Below are 19,592 nucleotides of genomic sequence, written 5' to 3'. Positions count from 1 at the left end.
TTATTCTGTTATTTTGCAGGTGGCTCCTTGTCTGTGGGCCAGGAATGTTCTGCTCATCTCTGACCTGGGCTGCGAGCACCGGCCCCGGGCAGTGTGCTGCAAAATCTGTTTTCCTTCATCCCATATTCTGAGGCCTGTGGCTTCTTGTAATTCTACTATAGTTATGCTCTGATTTCTGTAGGTCTATATTGTTTTATTTTCCTTATGGGTTATTGGTACTTGTTCCTTCCAGGTTGTTTATACAACTCTGTAGTTCCATATGGTTAGTTGCATTAAGTGGCTGCAAGCTTGCTCTTCATCTCTTGCGTTTCTGCATTTGGCTAATGAGAGAAAATAAGAAAGGCTTTTGACAGTATGTATATGTATCTATCTTCTATCTACAAAACTGTGTAAGCATGTTCTTCGTGCGTGTGCTTGTAACTTCGTGCAGGGATGCAAGTTTGCTTCATGGCTAATGTTACAATGTCGTGGTGTCTCTAATGACATCAGCACAGCTGGATATTTGTCATTTGTCAATCAGATCCAATGAGGCACCTGCATCCATGACCAGTTTTGAGGTACCTGTATCCAGGAGGACGTCAGCTGGATAAGGTTTGAATGGTTGTCTGAGAGAATATCTGTTCACATATGTAGATGTCACTGGCCCTGCTGGGGGCTGGTCAAACAGTGACTGTCATCTTGCATTTCTGGCTCTTCCGGCTCTCATTCTTATGGGGGTCCAGAGGGGCATTCCAGGGACCCTCTCTTCAAGCTGGTCATTAGTGAACATCCCTTTCCAGTAGTTAAACTTGGAGGTCTGCCATAAACTCATGTGTAGCTATGTCCTCTATCACCTGGGGAATAATTGTCTATTTTATTTTCTACCTCTTTATTTCAGATCTTGTTGCACCAATGTCTCTGTGTAATGGGGAAAATGATGCTAACAGAACGGTCGCCAAGTACAATCACTGCACACCAGAAGCAAAGACGAGAGATGGCAGCGCAGGTACTGAGACGCCTCAGAAATCCCAACCTACTGGCGAAGCAGGAATGCGAGCTGCAGGAGTGAAGAGAAAGCTCTTTGATATCAGTGAATGATGTCTGTGAAGCCTCCCAATGCAGTATTTCATGCAGGAAAGAACTGCAAATTACAGCACTTAAAGCAAATCAGACACCAACAAAGTTACAGATAAGCTCAAGTCCTGGCAGGCCATCCGCAAATTAATATTTTAATTCTTTTTTTACATGTGTGTTCATGGTTGTACGTAGACAAACTTACACAATTTTAAAACAGCAATTTAATATAACTGCAATGTAATATAACTGGGTCTTGTATAGCTCAGCCTATGCAGGTTGGGAACCTCTTGGTGCTTTGCCAATGTAAAGGCTCTGTGTTTTTTTCTCGCTGTCCATTTAGTCATCCAGAGTATATCACATATTTGGGTAAAACCGAGTGACAACAAAACAATGTTATTTTCAGACTTTTATCGGACAAAAGGGCAATAATGCAGGGGCAGTGAGGTTTTAACAGGGAGTAAGAGGGTATCTACAAAATCCAGATGCTAGCATTTGAGGTTTCGGAGATCTGCAGATTTGCTATCCAAAACATTCTAGATAATTCCAGTTGCATCTTGGAACTGGTAATTTGGGTCTAAGGGTTTCTTTTGGATGCAGTTTGTATTTAACCATTACAAATGGTATTCAGCCTCAATCAGAGTTTGCTGGTAGTTTAGTGGCAATTCTGCTGATTTACCACCAAAATCAGATACTGTTAGTGCCACTTGGTCCCGTGGATTTACCATGGGATTACAAGTGGTGGCTGAGCGGTGTTAGCCCCCATTTAGTCACCCAGAGTGGGGATTTTTGGTTGAATTACTGAGTGGCAATTCTGCAGATTTTTGTAGGCAAACTTTCTCTCCAAAAATCAGCCAAATTACTATTCAGTAATTCCGCCAATGGTAATTACACCAAAAATCCCCACTCTGGGTGACTAAATGGGTGCTAACACCGCTCTACCACCACTTGTAATACCGTGGTACACCCACTCGATAATTCTGCTAGTGGTTAATTATGCCAAGAAAACAGAATTACCCCCACTTTTTTCCCGCACAGCCAAACTGGGAATGAGGTCCATTGTTTTTTTTAACTGGATATATGGCTCCACAAAAATGGCTCCACTGGACACCTATTGTAACTGGTCCACAAACAATTCTGCCATGATTCAATACCCTAGAATCAACAGAGGTACTTTTGTAATTCTTCAACCATTGTCCTTATTCAATGTCACAGGTCAAATCATCTTTGTATCTGTATCTATGTATCTGTGTCCCTACCGCGGACTCTCATCACTTTCACTTCTCCTGGCCATACATCCTACCCAACCCGATTCAAATGTTCTTGCATATCCTGCATATCTTTTCAAGGCAGGCTACTAGGAAGTTGTTTTGTTTCACACAGTCACACATTAATTAGTGATCAGTCTCCATGAACAGATAGATGAATGGACAGCTATTGAATATCGTTTTCATAATTGATAATCTGCCATGTCTCAAACTAATCTTTCTTTAACTTTCTGTGTGACATGCATTTTTTATATTTTATGTAAAAAATATTAATTAGGTATTTCTATATATTTTTTTGCAATATCTTGCTGGAAAAAGAGCATGCACTAACTTACACATCCAGTAATTCATAATTTTGTAAAAATGAGGGCCATTTACACAAAATCGGGTTGAGGAATACCCGGCAGGGAACATTATTTTATGTGAAACTGCCTTTAGCATTGTGCAACTTCTAAAGTGAACAGTAACCTCCATACTTAAGCGCACAGTGGGAGTAAATGGTTCACTTGGGTAAGAGTGCTTATTTACATACAATACTTTCATATATTCATATACATTCATATATATTCTATGGATCAACATGCAGGGTTGTCCAACTCCGGGCCTTGAGGGCCAGAATCCTGATGGGTTTTCAGGACACCCCTCATTGATATTCATGAGGAAAAATGTGCATACATTTAGAATCATTGTATGCAAATTTATCTCATGAATATTAATTGGGGTTATCCTGAAAACCCGGCATGGATACGGCCCTCGAGGCCTGGAGTTGGACAACCCATTGGAAACTGCTCATTGCACGCGGTCTTGTTTTGTCGCCTCCCCCTCCCTAACATTCTCTTGTATACCTTGAACAGTGTTCTGTTGAATCCTATCTACGTTCACACATTATGAATAACAAATAAAATATGGGATTAAGTATCCCAAATTGTATATAACTAGAATATTGCAAGACAAGCTAACTCCAAGACTATCTACATATATTTTGGGGGTACTTTATTTCCTGTAATACATGACTATGTATGCGTGATGACATTGGGCTGCACACATAATCTCACACACTAGCACCACCTCCACTAGAATGTAGCAATCCCCACGACAATTCGGCCTAGCTGCGCACATACCACCTGTCTCACATACCATGCGCACTACTGCCAGCATTAGAATGCAGCTATCCACCACGGAAAATGTGGTCTAGCTGCAACCATACAGAGTGCATACACTCACTTTTGACTGCTCTAGCTTCACTTTCCTAGACTCCGATACCCAAGGGCGTTCAACCTACAGCGCGCGTTGAGACCAACCCAATGGTGAAAGGTGAACTTTACAAATGAATGGCATGCCTCTGACAAAAGTGTAAGGCAGAGTTTTTTAAGATTTAAATGGAACGTGGTTATAACGAAGGAGGTCCAAGTAAGGTATGGCCTACTTTTACCGGCTCAGGCTAACTGAAGATTCTGCAAGGATAGCGTCCAGAAGGAGACATTAAAACATCTATTTAGCTCCTACCCGGCAGTACAAGACATGCAATTGATCCACCTTAAAAGATTTGCGACTTCCTTCCTTATTGATGAGGTCAAGGCGTGAGGTGGTGTGAAGTCTATGCCTGGCCTGAAGAACCACCTCCTCTGTTTTAGCATTAACAGGTTTTTTCTAAATCATTTCAGCTTGAGCCTACAGAAGGGGAAAAGGCAGCACAGGTTAGTGAAATACTGTGATAATACAGTTCACATGTAGAGATTGTAATAAATGTAAAGAAATGGCTAATGAAATTGTAATGTTTGTATTTGTCACGTGCCTGAATTTTAGGGAAATGTTTACTTATGGATTATGGATATGAAATTATTAATGACATTTTATATAATCATTTTATTGATGTCGGGTTGTATTTTTGGCAAATGCTTTGCTTATATCATGTTGTTTTTAGTGCTATTTAAGGAAATGTGTAGACCGATATGTATCTATTATGTATTTTGATCTCATGTTTCTTTGAAATGTTTATTTTCTTTCTCCTTTTGATTAATGAACTACTGTAAAATCTTGTAAAGTAAATATGTTAAACGTTATTTTTAATAACTGTATGACATAAATAAATAAAATAAAAAATGGCTTGCTCAAAGTCCCTGCCTTGATTACCACATATGGCTCCCAACAAACACTGTGAAATCATAAGACCTATGAAGCGAGCTAACCCCTCTATTTACCAGAATTATTTTAACCCCAAGACTATACAAGAAGTGCTTGCCGTGTCCACTGGAGCATGAACCTTCACTAACTCTAGACATTCTCACCCCTAAAATCAGAAAGAAGCTGAAGCACCTTCATAAAAGAGCCAATAAAAAGCTTTATGAAGACCTGAACACATAAAAAAGAAAAGAGACACATGGCAAAAAGTGGCGAAAAACATTGCTCGATCTTTTCAATATTCAAGCTAGAGGGTACCATGCCCTTGTCGTGAGGAAAACATATTGTTCCAAAACTGAATAGCGAGGAATCAAAAAGTACTGCAGAGACCTTCAAAATGTTTTGGGGACTTATCACCCCACCCCGCAGTTCGGAACAATTAAGACCTTTCCAAGAAATTCTAGATACCTTGACTGGCTCCTTCAGGAATAAAATTAAGTGCATCAAAATTGCTATAGAAAGGGGTGAACATGCTGACCAGGCCATTGAGCTGGTTAATTTATTACCTAAATCCTATTTCACAGACTTCTGCTCATGTTCCCTGGAGAGCATCATCAAACTGAGCACATCTATGAAAGCAACGTAGAGCCTTTCACAGCATGCTTTTTCAAAGAATGCATGTTACTCACCACTCCGAATAGGCCGAAGATGCAGAGAAGTGACCTTGGAGATGATGGTGGTCAAGAATCGATAGTCAGCCTTCCATCCCAGCTCCCCTGAGTACAAGACTCAGGCTTCCTCAAAGAGGGGCTCTTTTCTACAATGTACCTCTCTGCTGTTTCAGTTGGGACAGACAGAGGTGTCAATTGAATAAAAGAGCGTAGAGAACACACACCGCCAATACCAATGCTGCAAAGGAATACAAAGATATTAGACAGTGTTGAAATTTAAACCAAGTAATCAGAACAGTTGTATATTACAGGAAACTACCTAGGTAAGTATTGGAGTGGAGCTTCCCTGGGGTGGATCTACAAGAAATATAACACAATGAGTGGGATGTCCGAAAGAGCCTTTGAAGTATCAGTCCCAACTTATATATATATATCGAATTGGTAGAACTAACCTGAATAAGAATATTTTGAGGAAAGGAATCCAGGAAACTGAAAACAACGAAAGGAGAAAATAACAAACAGGAATGTTAGTGCAGGGACGTAGCCCCGAACGGCACGAGGGTCGCACTAGTGCCAGGTTGGTGAAATTTCAGCAGAGCGTTTATATGCACTTGAAGACAAGTTCACAAGACAGTCACTCAATGTCCCAGAATCCAACAGAAGACAAATATCCAAACAAGTTGTGGAGAGAAAATAGTAGCAAAGGCGGGATTTGCCAATTAAGTATGTACCTGAGCACACATGCATCCAGAGTAGACGTTGAAAAGTTCTGGATAGAAGACAGCAAGTCCTCCGCTTTGGTTCCGTGTGCAGAAGCGGCAACCTGAACTGAAGTACCGAAAGAGACAGAAGGGAATCGGATCCAGTAACGTCCCGAGTCAGAAAACCAGACGAGGACGACAAGAATGAAGGAGTAGACAAGGCAATCCGGTAGTCAGGCAAGGGTCAAAACCAGGAATTCAGATGAGGAATCGTGTGGAGAAAACACAAAGAAGTAGAAGTAACGGGCGTAACCGCTTGTAGCTTGTAACGCTAATTAGCAGCAACAAGCCCCTTGAAAGACAGTGGTTTTATAGACGTAAGGGGGGGTGTCTTGCTGTACGTCTTCCACGTACAGGACGTGTCAGCTGACCCGAAGTCCGTCGTAGTTTGTACAGATGCCATGGCAGCCTGTATCTAGTCCACAGAGGAGCTTGTATAGAAGTCGTATTCTGCAAGGAGGCCCGCGGGGAAGCTTGAAGTGTAACAATGCATCCATACACCTGCTCCACCCATGACAAGGATCATTAATGTGTACCTTTCCACAAGGTCTTTACCTCCCTCCATTAAACATGCTACAATGAGCCCACTTCTCAAAAAGGACACAGCAGACCTTAAAATCCTTGAAAATGCCACTGAGTCTCTACAAACCATGATATTGCCAAAATACTAGAGAAATTGTTTACAAAACTACTACAAGAATAGAGTGAATCCATTTCCGTGGTCTCTTCTATCCATGCGTCAAAGGAAGTCCGAACTTCCTCTTTTCTTACTAAACAGGTCTATAATTGTGCTTACAAACTCATTCCTGAAATGTTTATTTTAGATTGTTAATTTCTAGCTGAAACCAAGATGTCTATACTTAAATGTTTGTGCAATGTTGTGTATTTATAGAGCATGCCCTGGAGATGGACGCACAGTCCGAAATGCATCGGCAAGGGTCTCTGTATGCCAATATTGAAAGACAAAACAGAAGATTTGTTCTTACACAACTATGTGACGAAAGTATCAATTGTATTTGATTGATTGTATTGCAATTGTCTATATGTTTTAATAGACACTAGTAGTTACTACACCCTAGGCATCCCAATGTCTAGTGAATGTTTCACTAGGCACTTTCTGTTCATTGTATTTGTACTGATGTAGTGTACATCAGGTCTCTGGAGGACGCCTTTAAGCCTTAACTTGTAATTGGATTCATTACTATTAAGATAAATTAATCAAGTGGTGCCCACCCCATCCTCCATTTTTTCCCCTACAGACCACTCTCAATGATTAACCAAGAGTGCAAGATACTCACGGCACTCCTGGCGAACAGGCTGCGCATGGTAATTAGCACCCCAATACACCCTGATCAAACAGGATATATTCTGGGTAGGAATAGACCAAACTAGCGGAGCGGAGTCCGATTATGTAGTGGCCTCGCTCAATGCGATAAAAGCGTTTGACTCAGTGAGGTGGGACTGGCTACACGCCACCCTGCAACACATTGGGATAGGAGCGTGGTTCTTGAGGTGGGTAAAACTGATCTATGCGAAATCAATGGACAGAGACAGAACTGGGAAGCATGTTTCATACAGGTGGGAACTGTGCAAGGAGTCTAAGCTGGGTTGCCGGCCCTCTCTCAAGCTATTCATCCTGGCACTGGAACCCCTGGCAGCCTTCCTTAGAGCAGACTTCAAAGACGCTGATATACCGCTAGGGGGTAGCACGCATGTGGTCACCCTGGACGCGTGCAACATGTTACTCTATGTACAGAACCCGTAGGTCAACTTGCCATACATGCTGGAGCCTGGATCCCCAATCCCACACTCCAGCTCCGGATACTTAACTGGGGACATGATTCCCTTTTAGCTGGCCATAAGGGTATTGCCGCTACCACTGATCTTATCACTGGATCATTCTGGTGGCCAACAGTAAAACAGGATGTCAAGCGTTCTATTCAACCCTGTTCTGTTTTCTCTAGAAGTAAGCATTCCACCGCCAAGCCAATTGGTTTTTTGGAACAACCCACTTTGCCTTTGCAACCCTGGACCCATATTTCCACTGACTTTGTAGTTGATCTCCACCTTCTCAGGGTTATTCTACATGGTAACCATGGACAGCTACAGTACGGTTTCCCACTTTTCACCCCTCACAGGGATTCCCTCTGCCCCTGAAATGGTATGTATTTCTCAGAGACATATTTAGGTTACATGGTACGCAGTGTCCATCATTTCTGATCGAGGTTCACAGTACATTTCTCACTTCTAGAAAACCCTATGCAATCTCTTAGGTATAGAACAAGCACTCTCCTCAGGTTAGCATCCCCAATCCAATGGTCAGACCGAACGCCTCAACGGAACTATGGAACAATACCTCAGATGCTTTACCAACTTGGAACAGGACGATTGGTTGAATCTCTTTCCCGCTGCAGAATTTGCCTACAATAATGCCATCCATTCCGCCATAAAGATGTCTCCTTGTTTTTGCCTTTACGGTAGACACCCCCAAGACCTTTCCATCTCTATCTGTTCCATCTTCCAATATCCCATCCATAGACGCTCTCCTTCGTTCCATCTCATCAGCACAAAAGGAAGCATGCAATAACCTAGAAGAAAGCTGAGCCCGGAACAAACTACTGGCTGATGTGCATCAGAGAAGTGTTCCTGATTGGAAGGAAGGGTCATGCGTTTGGTTATCTACCAAATACTTATCGAAATGGGTTAAGCCCACCAAGCTGTCACCCAAGTTCATCAGACCTTTTCTCATCACTGCCCAGATCAACCGGGTGGCCTTTAGACTCAAACTCCCCAAGATTCTTCAACATATTCACCCTGTTTTTCATGCTGAACGGAGGATAGCACAAGGGCAACGCGCTGCTCTTGGAAGCAAGACCACACAGAGCAACAGAGGTTTGAATCCCAGATCCACGCTTAGAAACCAAACTCAGATAGGTATTAGGCACGTTATAAAAACACAATTGTGATTCCAAAATGGCCACCGGCACAGAGTAGATGTGCCGACAGCTCTCCCCCGATCCTGTCACAAACAGCAGTAGATATATAGGGTGGCGTCTTCAGAGGGATGGCTAGCGAGGAAGCATCTGCAAGCATATATACACAAGCTCTTCAGGTGTTTTGCGTTTCTGCGGTGCTGTAGGAGGCCTATGTGAAAAATAACAACGATGCGTGTCTGTGGGTGTATCGGTCCTCTATGTCATAGCACTGAGTATGTTCTTTGTGTGGGTTGGTGTGTGAGTGACCAATGTGCATGGTGGCACTTGTGTTCTATTCAGTTGGCTATGTCGTCATGGCATCTCTAACGAAGATGGCGTTTGTGACTGTTGTCTAATCGAGTTGGTCCATGAGGCTGAAGTCAGTGGTTACAGGATGTGGTAGTGGGCAGGCCCCCGGGCGTGTTGGCCGTGGACACAGGGGGTCTGTCTGTCTGGTGATGAAGTGAAAGAGTCGAACTCCTCTCGCGGGGGATGCTTGGGTCTTGTTGTCCTGGGCTATGGTTTGGATGAGAATGGGGGAGGGTGTTTTCCCATTTTCCCACTTCAGTCCCCCCATCTGGTCGACTTACTTGTTGACCACAAAATTATCCACTCTCTTGTCTCCACGTACTCTCCATACTTTCGTTACTCCCGCCAAGTGTCCATAGTGGTTCACGTGATCTTCAAATGACCAGTACATGTACACGCACCCACCGCCAGGCTTGCAGTAGACCCACTTTCCAACATAATTCTTCGGGTTTCTTGGGTTCTCTACCTTCACTGATGGTGGATATAAGTCTGCTTCCATTATCTGCTGGCGTAACCGTTCTCGCTCCTTTATGATGATGTCTGTGTTTTTGTCGTCTTCAGCTGGCATTAGGGCGTGCATGCCGATCATTTCCATCATTTCATCAGTAGTGCGCGCTGTCCTTGCTTTCCATAATCTCATTCCCAACAGGGCGGCCATTCCCAATATTATGCATCCTGCTATCATTTTAAGACCATCTGGCAGCCACGATGGCATCCACGACCACAAGTAGGAAAACCAGTTACCATCTTTCTTCACACCCTTAGCTTCTTCTTCCATCTTGGCGTGCATTTTGGCAAGTTATGATACTGCCTCAGAAAGCGTGCCGTTGTCTGCGTCGTTGGCTGGGGTAAATGTGCAACACAAACTCCCAATTATCGCACAAACTCCTCGTTCCATTGCTGTAAGGAGATCCAGTACATATCTGTTCTGGAGTGCCACCATCCGTACTGCCCTCAGTTCTTCCTTTATTGTGTTGAAACCATTAACGGTGGAGTTGATGGTCATCATTAGTTCCCATCTGGTAATTTGGAGCCACTTCGCATTTGCATATGCCTGCATCCCTGGATGTATTATGGAGAAGAACAACATTGCTGCTCTGCTAAATATTCTGTGTTCTGGTGGGATGTCACTAAGAGCCGTTTCTGATCTTCCCCACAGATAGTTCCCCGTCAGTGGTTCTCCTTGCCTCTTCACTCTCGATAGGCTTGCCGTGTTGTCCCTTTCCCTTCCTCCTTCTATCTTCACTGACCTTTTGTTACCTTCGCCCATCTTAGGGAAGTTCCCCAGGTTGACATGTTTCTGCTGTACCGCTAGGGATGGTACGTTGATGTGTACCATGGTGCATATTCCATTCCATGATTGTGGCAAGCTGTGATATGCTTTGTCTCCACAAGCCCAATAGTGGTCCATCAGAACTGCTGTACCAGCACCCCCCTCAGCTATCATTATTGTTCTTGTGCAGTTGCTGTTTCTTACAACATTGACATTCCCATCGTGTTGATAACATAATGTAGGTGCAGTTAGTGGAAGTATTGTTATTGGTTCTTCGTCCTTTTCTAGCCAGGTTACTAGTGCTGCGCTCCTTGTCCATCCATTGTAACATTTATTTTTCTCTTCAGTTACTGTTACTACTGTTGCCTTTGTCAATGTTACCGTGTTGCTTCCCACAACCCCATCTACCCATCCTTCTTTTGTGTATACCTTTCCATATATTAATATCAGTGGTCTTTCCCAGCACCCTGGTATTCCAAGAACTTCTCTTGCACGCCATTCACATGGTAGGTAGTTCAATGTTACTTCCTTTGTTTCTCCTTTATCAGGTCCATCTGTCACATATTGGAGCCCTTGTGCATGCTGCCAATAGTTGTCGTACATGGGTTGTGTTTTGATGAAGTTATTTTCATACAGGTACGTGTCCCTCGTTTTTCATTTCAGCGTTGCTAGTCTCCCTTGGAATCGTCCTCTTGTTTGGAACAGGGCCAGGTGTAGCAAGCACTCCACAGATGTTGCAGGTACCTCAGTTGCTACAAATGTTCTGGATGTGCTCATGGCATATGGGATCAATGAGCACACGTAGCAGTTGTGCTTAGTTGTCCCCTTACCAATTTTGGACATGTGCTGGTACCACATGTTATTTGAGACGTGTGCAGACTCTGTAAGGTATGTGTCTACCCCGTGGTTATCAATAGAAACCCTATGTTTATCCCTCTTCCTGTTCTCTCTCGGGGTACTTGTACCACCTGACACCGTATCTGTTGCAGCCGTGGTGAGGGGTCTGTTAGTGGCGGGTGATGCCATAACATAGGAAGCATAGTGTGCCTGCCAGACAGTGGCAGCAAGTAGACCAGTGATGAAAAATATTGCTATCATCTTTATTACAGTTGCTAATATCACTGGCATATTTCTCTTACCTTTGCTGCGGTCCTGCAGCTTCTTTACTTTTGGTGATATAGATGCCTGCCTGAAAATTTCTCAAAATATGCGTTATTTTGTTAGCGTTTTTCAAGCTCTCCCTATCATATAGCCGTTCAAAGCCCAAGCTGTTCCCACGCTTTCCTTAGCGCCCTATCTCTTAAGGCTGGTAAGTGCTTGTGGAGATGTGGAAAGGATTGCTCTATTATCAAAATGAATGTGTTGTAATTCACACGTATTTTTCTTTTCTTTAGATATTTTGGTCTTTTTATGACGTACACAAATTGGTGTGACAGTGCTTCTGGGGTGTTGTCATCCATAGGCAGCATTTAACTCTGGGCAATGACGTATGCGTTAGTAACTTAAATTCACTTCTTTCTATATATGACAGTACTGTGCGGTACCTGCATGTGCGAGACAAAAGAGAGAAGAGAAAATGCACATGTCTACACAATGTGGTGTACATTTTCGTACTACTGGACAATTTCCTTATTAGGGACTGGCTGGGTTGGTGTTTGCTTTAGTCTGGGATCTCGTGACCATGGGGTGGGGTATGGGTGGTTGTTCACTTATGTCTTTACGGGGGGTTTGGTGTCTGGGCTGTGTCGCTGTTGTCGTTGGTTGTCATTGCTGGTGCGTTGGCCTGTCCATTGATGCAAGGGGGGTCTGTGCTTTGTAGGGCTTGATGTCATGCAGGTGGGACCAGACGTTCTTGTCCCTCAGCTTTACAGCTCTAGGAGCTGTTTTTTCCACTTGGTGGGGCCCAGTGAACCGGGGGCTGTTCCACCGGCGGTTGAAGTTCCGCAAAAGAATGTTGTCCCCCCCTTACCTGTCCACTGTGCGGCTTGTTCCTGTTCTTCGTTTGCTTTTCCTTCTTGTTGGGTGTTCTTCGACCCTCCCCGTGTCCATTCAATCTGTTGAGAGATAAAGGCGACACTAGTAACCAAGGAAGAGACGTATTCGTACATTTCTTCACCAAAAACATTTTGCGAGGCATGGCAATCTGTTATAGCTCTTGATGGTGGAGTGAGTGGGAGGTGCATCTGGCGTCCGATCACCCCCTCGTGCGGGGTCAGGTGGTGGTCCGACCCTGGTCTATTCCTTAATTCAAACAGAGCCAAGGGTAGGCAGTGAGGAGCCATCGATGTACATTACCTCTCCCCCTTCTAGGGCATTTTCCTCAATTTTCCTTGTGCTTGAGTAAATATCAATGGCCTGTGTGCAATCATGGGCGTAGCTGCCATCTTCTACTACCTCTGCTATAAATCTTGCTGGATTTACATTACTGCACCTCACAACTTTCAATTCTGGTCTGGATAACATAATTTCATAGCCTGTTGCCCTCTGTGTGGTCAATGTGGACTTGGGTTTATTTAATATTGCAAAGAGATTGTGTTCTACATACAGCGTGGTGGGGCACCCCATTGTTATTGATGAGGATTTTTCAACCGCAAACGCTGCTGCTGCTAGGCTCTGTTCGCACAGGAAGTGACCCAACATAACAGGATCTCGATGGCCACTGTAAAATGTTAATGGTTTGTTTCCTATGCTAGTTTTTGCGTCAGTACCGCTTTCATTACTGCGGAGTCACAATGTGAAAATATGTAGAACGGCCCTTCATAGTTTGGGGTTGCTAGTACTGGTGCAGTGGAGATGGCATGGTTTAGTTCACTGAAAGCCTCTGTCATTTCCTTTGTCCATCTCAACTACTTTTCCCCCCTCTGTGCTTCTTTGAGGGCCTCAAGCAGTGTTCCTATGTATGTGCTGTAGTCTAAAGCCCATGCCCTGCAGTAGTTGCATAGACCCAAAAACTGCTGCAACTCTCTCACTGACTGTGGCTGCGGTGTGTTTGTTATGGCCTGCACTCTTTGTGGTGCAATGTTCCTCCCTTTTTGCGAAATCAATTGGCCTATGTACAGTTCTTGTTCTTGGCAGTATTGCAATTTCTCTGTGTCTACTTTGTACCCTTTCTCGGCTAGTACTGTGAGCATCTTTACAGAGTCTTTTCTGCACTTTTCCTCTGTGGTGCTGCAGATGATGATGTCATCTACATATTGCAGCACTGTGCTTTCCGTTTCAATGTTACTGTCATGATGCCTACCCCCAGACATCCAGACCAAGTCCATCAGTCCAGAGAGCAGGCATCCAGACACCTATTGAAAACCCAGCCACCCCGGCTAGGGGCTATCTGGGTTCAGTCCTGGCGCCATAGGCGCCAGGCTCATATATGGGATCAGTCCTGGCGCCATAGGCGCCAGGCTCATATGAAGAAACTTAGCTCATGCAGACCATGCTGCAAAGAATCCAAGCCAACGTGAGGCCTGGAAGGAACTACTTTGTTTCAGGGACTATTTTTTACTCGGGTGTGGTCTTGGGGAACTTCTTACCTGGGACTACTCAAGAGGCTATTTAAACCATGCCCGATGAGCAGCACACGCTTCGCGTTATTCTGCATCCTGCAGCGTAACGCTCACCGTGCCTGTCTGTCCAGCATCCAGTCTTCTGCCACGCCCGCTTCGAATCCGGAGCTCCTAGAAAGAAGGGAAATAAGAAGAAAAGGTTAGAGCAAGAACATTACCTTCATTCTTCATCTGATCCTGGATCCTTCGCGCATCCGAACAAGGAAAATACTTTATTTTGTGCGCATCGCACCGCCAGCTGCAGCGCCGCGCTATACTTACCAGTCTTCACAGCACCTCCTCGACCCGGCGCTGCTCCATCATTCATCGCCGAACTCCCGGCACCTAAGGGGACAAAGAAAGACAATAAGGTGAGCCGAGAAAACCAACAAAGACAATTTTTGTTATCACTATAGACTTACCGAGTTACCGCCGGAGATATTATTCTTCTACACGCCAAATCGTCTTACGCTGCACCTGTAAGGAGAGAGAAAGCAACAGGTTAAGCACTGGCATTTTTTACCGGACAGTGTTGGGTAACACAGACTCTTACCTAAACGCAATCAGCTGCTACGAGACAACCTCCTCATGAATCAAGCTGCAAGACAAAGGAAGGAATCGGACAAGAGTGAATAACAGACATTTTGAACTCTTAAGAATCAAATACTTACGGCTCCTCGCCACTTACCACGGAGTCAACATTCGTCTGGAACTCACCCAATTCCTTCGGACCAGTAAAGTAACTGGTTATCTACGCGCCCCTGCACCCTACACAGGATGGAGAGCTCATCATTCAAAACCATAAGGAGAATACTCCTACGGGTCAAGCAGACGAAATTGAGCAGGCCAGTCCAGTCAGTCATCTCTGCACTACAATTCACGTTGTTAGAGGCTGCAGCTATCCAGTTCCGACCGTTGCCCCTGTGGGAGCCAGGTGAGCGTAACAGTTACTCAGATCCATTTGTATCACTCTGTTAAAGATGGATGGTGATTCACAGTACCCCTGTAGTAGCCTTGTGTGTTTCCATTTTGTGTTGCGGTATGTGAAGCTGGTCAGGTCTTGTGAGTCAGGGTGTAGGGGTATCGAGAAAAATGTGTTTTTTCTCAATACCCCTACACCCTTTTCAGTGGTTCCTGTGCTTGCCATGGGTATCCTCCTGTGTTATCTAAGTACCCCTGCTGTCCAGATTGGTTGTAACCCCGGAACCCTCCCCCTTGTTGTTGTGCATTTGCGCCAAATCCTCTCCCTCTCATTTGTCCGCCCCTCCCTCTGTAGTTGTTTGAGTATCCATTCCCCATTTGCATATAACCCCCTCCCGTGTGTGCTGGGAATGGTGGTGGGGCGGGGGCATCTGTTGTGTCATAGTTTGTGCTTGCAGTAACGGTGCTATCTGTTGTTGTGTTGTGTCTTGTGTTACAGTGGCTTGTGTGGGCATGGGTGCTGTGATCAGCGCCCCTTCCATGGCATATTTAGATAATTTCCTTTGGACCAACTTCGCTTCCTCTGTCTGGCCATGCCTTTGCTTCCATTCCCTAATTTCTTCAACTGCTTTTGTACTTCTTCAGGGAACCCTTGGATTAGTATGTGGTAAAATATTGCTAGTGTCTTGTCCCACGGTTCCCGCGTTTCTAGGCGCCACTTCTCCTGAATCTCCTGGATGTAATCAACAGGGTCCTCATTCTCGGTCATCTTTCAAGATGTTATTGCTCCTATGTCTGAGGTGTATGGGTACCGGACCTTCAAGGCCTGCCATAGAGCGTGCCTGCAGTTAGCAAATGGCGCTCCATCATGTGACATGTCGTTTATTGTTACCCCTGGGAAACCCGCCCTCCTCCAGATGTCGTCGACAGCATCCCCCAGTATTGAAATTAGTAACCCCTTTACATCCCCCACTGCTAACTTTTGACCCGCAGTTTGTTTTTCCATTTCATATATCCATTTCCCAGCTCCTCCACTCAGAGATGGAAGTCTGCATTTAATATTTTCTTTATCTGCATGTTTCCATGGGACATATTGTGGCCTTGATCCCCCCTCTCCAGTAGTGGCATTAAATTGTACTCCCTTACCTCCCCTGGCGTTCACCCATGTGATCCTCTCTGATCGACCCTCTCAGGTCCAAATTGGGTCCTTCCTATCATCTATCTCCCTTTCTACCTGAGGTGTTCCCCAGGGATCTAACCTCTCGCCCTAGCTTTTCAACCAATACCTGGTAACTCTCACCCACTGCATTTACATTTTCTGCTCCAATTTCTAGTGTTATGCTGATGACACTCAACTCATTTCCCGGCTAGCCGCAGAACATCAGGCCTCACTTTCCTCATGAATTGTTCCCGTTTCTTCCTCTTGAGTGGGGTATTAAGCCCCCTAACGTTATGTGTTAGCCACTTGAATAGTTATGAATCTGATTTTGCCCCAAGCTTGTCAGTGACACCCTTTCACTCTCTCCTTCGTGAGTTGCCCACCCCTTCTTCCCTCCCCTCCCTGCCGGCCCCCCTTCCCCTTCCTCTCCCCCATGGAAGAGTTTGCCCTTCCCGTTCCCCTTCCACTCCTTCCTCGGGCATTTCCGCCATTCCCGGTTCCAAATGGTTGCTTCCCCCAATGACCCCCAAGCTTCATTGTCCCCTAAGAGGCCCACCACCCCTTTACCGCCATTATTGTTTAGGGTTCTTCTTGTGCCCCCGTCTCCGCTTCTCTGTTCCTCTCTCTTTGTGGTAATCTGTTCCCCTTCGATCCCCTTCTCCTTTTCTCCCCAACCGTCCTCCACTCCCAGGGTTTCGACAAGGGCCTGTTGCCCATTGCTTGCGCTCCAGTCCCTGTAGGAGTGTCTTCAAGGTCTGTTTGCAAGATACCCGCTCCTTCCTGAACCGAGATGATGCGCATCTGGCTTCCTTCCCGTTCGAATACCAAATAAACGGGAAGGTCCATTTGTATCGGATAGCTCATTCGTTGAGTGCTTTTAGTAGGACTGGACTAATTTGTCTTCTCTTTATAAGTGTGCTGCTCGCTAAGTCTTGATACAGTGCTATCTGTTGGCCTCTGTACGTTATGGGTTCCCGCTTTCTTGCCGCTTGGAGGACGGCTCCCTTTTGGACGTACCTTGTGAAGGCAGCTAGTATGTCCCTCGGTCTTGTTGCCAGGCCTTTGACCATTCTCCCTACCCTATGAACATGGTCCAGTTCAATCCTGTCTGGAGCCTCTTCTTCCAGAATTTCGGCAAAGACTGTCTGAATTACGGATTTCAAATCTTTGTCGCATACCGATTCCGGCAGCATTTTCACTCTTATGTTGATCCTTCGAGATCTGTTCTCCATATCCTCCATCTGAATTTCCAAATTCTGAATAGCCACATCAAGTCTCTCAATAGCTTCACTATTGGCAGTTGTTTCCTTGTCCACTTCCTGTAGGCCCTTTTCTAGGAGATCTGTCCTCTCCCAAAATTGTCGTATGTCCTGTCTGATCTCCCCTAGGGCCTCGTTCAGGTCCGATCCCATGAGTTGAAATTGGTCTCGGAACGTTTTGGCTAGATTAGTCTGTTGGATGTGCATTTAGCCCAGGAAGTCCTGCTTAGACATCGGGGTCCAATCCTTCTGTGGCCCCTGGGGTGCTGACTTTCACTGCCCCTTCTTGGCTGCACTTGGCCCCGTCCCTGATGTCTTGTGTGGGCCACATAGCATGGCGGGTGCCTGGGGCATCACTCGGAACTTGGGCCGTCTTTCTCCCTTTCCCTTTGGCCTTGGTGGGTATGATCCATCTGGCCTCCGTGCCCGGGGGATTCCTAGCCGCGACGCCGGGGGCTTCTAGGGCTTTCTCGTCTTCCCCTGGTTCTCCCCTTTACCGGTGGATTCTCCCCACTGTCTGCCTCCTTCTGTCTATCTTTTGCTGCCCTGTCGCCTCGCTTCTGCTTCTGGGCTACTCCAATCGGGTCTCCTGGGCCGCCCCCTCTGGTCCGTTGTATGCCTCCAGCCAGCTCTGCCTTCCCCTTTAGCCAGGGCTGCCTCCTCCTCTCTCCTAGACTCCCAGCTCGTGGGATGCCCTAGTGCTAATTGTGATGGTGCTGGCCCGCTCTGTTTAGCTTTGCAATCTCAGGCTGTACATGTGCGGGGGGGGTCACTGGGTTCCCTGTCCAGTTTCTCCCCCTTTCAGTCTCACTCTTTTGGGAGCTCTCTTCTCTCTCTGAGGCCTGCTGGGGCCACTGTTGCTTGTGTTAGTGTGCGGGGGTGGCCACTTACCCAGGCCCCCCCCAGAGCCACCCCCTCACTTGCTGAGTGTTCTCCTGTCTCCTTGTGGCCCCCTGGGGGCCCTGCACTCACCATCCTGCTCCTTCGTTCCTCCCGAGGCCCCCCAGCCTTGCTGCTTCTTTCTTTGCTCCTCTCATGGGTGGGGGGGAGGTCTGTTCCCTCTTGGGGCTCCAGCGTGCCCTTTGCTTTTCCGCCGCTGAGCCTGGCGTCTCCCTGCGGGGCTTGCCCTCTGTCGTGGCCCTTCTTGATTCTCCTTATGGGCTGCACTCCTCCTGGCTGCGGTGTGCCTGGGCCGCTGCTCTCCGCTGCTGGGCCTCTTGTTGCACGCGGCTCCGCTCCTCGCCCCGTATCACGCATTCCTCCTTTCATTTCGCAGGCTGCGCGGCTCACCCTGCTGCACCCCACCGTCGACGCCTGTGGGATTCCCGGTGTTGCTTCTTCCTCCGCAGCTGGTCCCCTTCCTCCTTTCCGCGGCCTGGATCTCTGCTGCTGGGGTCCCTCCTCACTGATGCCGGGTGGATGCCTTTCTCCCCAGCCTCCTTCAGGTATGTGCTGGTGGGCCCCTTCTCAAAACTCCTCCTTGCGCTCGTGCTCTTAACTGGGGCAGCACTTCGGGCCATACAGCCCTAGGGGGGGACACGCATTGTATTCTGTGCCCCCCGCGCCGGCTCTCCAGCTGTCGCTGTTGCAGGGGCTCCTTTTTTGGTCCATTCCAGGGTGCTGGCGCGGTGGTGGGGCGCCTTTGAAGTGGGAAAATGGAAAAACACCCTCCCCCCATTCTCCTCCAAACCATGGCCCTCCTGGCCCAACAAGACCCAAGCACCCCCCACGAGAGGAGTTCGACTCTTTCACTTCATCACCAGACAAACAGGTCCCCTGTGTCCGCGGCCCACACGCCCAGGGGGCCTGCCCACTACCACGTACTGGAACAGCCTCATGCACCAACTCGATTAGACAACAGCCATTAACGCCATCTTTGTTAGAGATGCCATGACGACATAGCCAAGAAACAAGAACACATGTGCCACCATGCACATTGGTCACTCACACACCAACCCACACGAAGAACATACTCAGTGCTGTGACATAGAGGATCGATACACCTACAGACATGCATTGTTGTTATTTTTCACATAGGCCTCCTACAGCACCGCAGAAATGCAAGACGCCTGAAGAGCTTGTGTATATATGCTTGTAGATGCTTCCTCGCTACCCAACCCTGTGAAGACGCCACCCTGTATATCTACTGCTGTTTGTGACACCCTGTCGCCCCTCACGACCGCCTTTACTATGGATTGTGTGCTGCCACCCAGAAACTAGGCCAAGGTAGGCCGCAAAACAAGAGTCTCCACGCAGGAGCCACTCAAACGAAAATCCTCTCAG

The 19,592-nt window shown here is 46.5% G+C and overlaps 1 protein-coding gene across 1 annotated transcript in view; it reads left to right on the top strand.

Moving 5' to 3' along the window:
* Positions 1-4,437, top strand: part of LOC138528011 (single-stranded DNA cytosine deaminase-like) — a 137,200-nt gene extending 132,763 nt beyond the window's left edge. The window contains exon 4 of the mRNA XM_069639442.1: positions 878-4,437. Coding sequence (XP_069495543.1) covers positions 878-1,077 — 200 coding nt within the window. The 3' untranslated portion in view covers positions 1,078-4,437. The remainder of the gene's footprint in view (positions 1-877) is intronic.
* The last annotated feature ends 15,155 nt before the right edge of the window (positions 4,438-19,592 follow it).

This window comes from Ambystoma mexicanum, chromosome 7q (genome assembly GCF_040938575.1).
Source record: "Ambystoma mexicanum isolate Mex_15411 chromosome 7q, UKY_AmexF1_1, whole genome shotgun sequence".
NCBI lineage: Eukaryota > Metazoa > Chordata > Amphibia > Caudata > Ambystomatidae > Ambystoma > Ambystoma mexicanum.
This window is presented reverse-complemented; position numbering and strand designations above follow the sequence as displayed.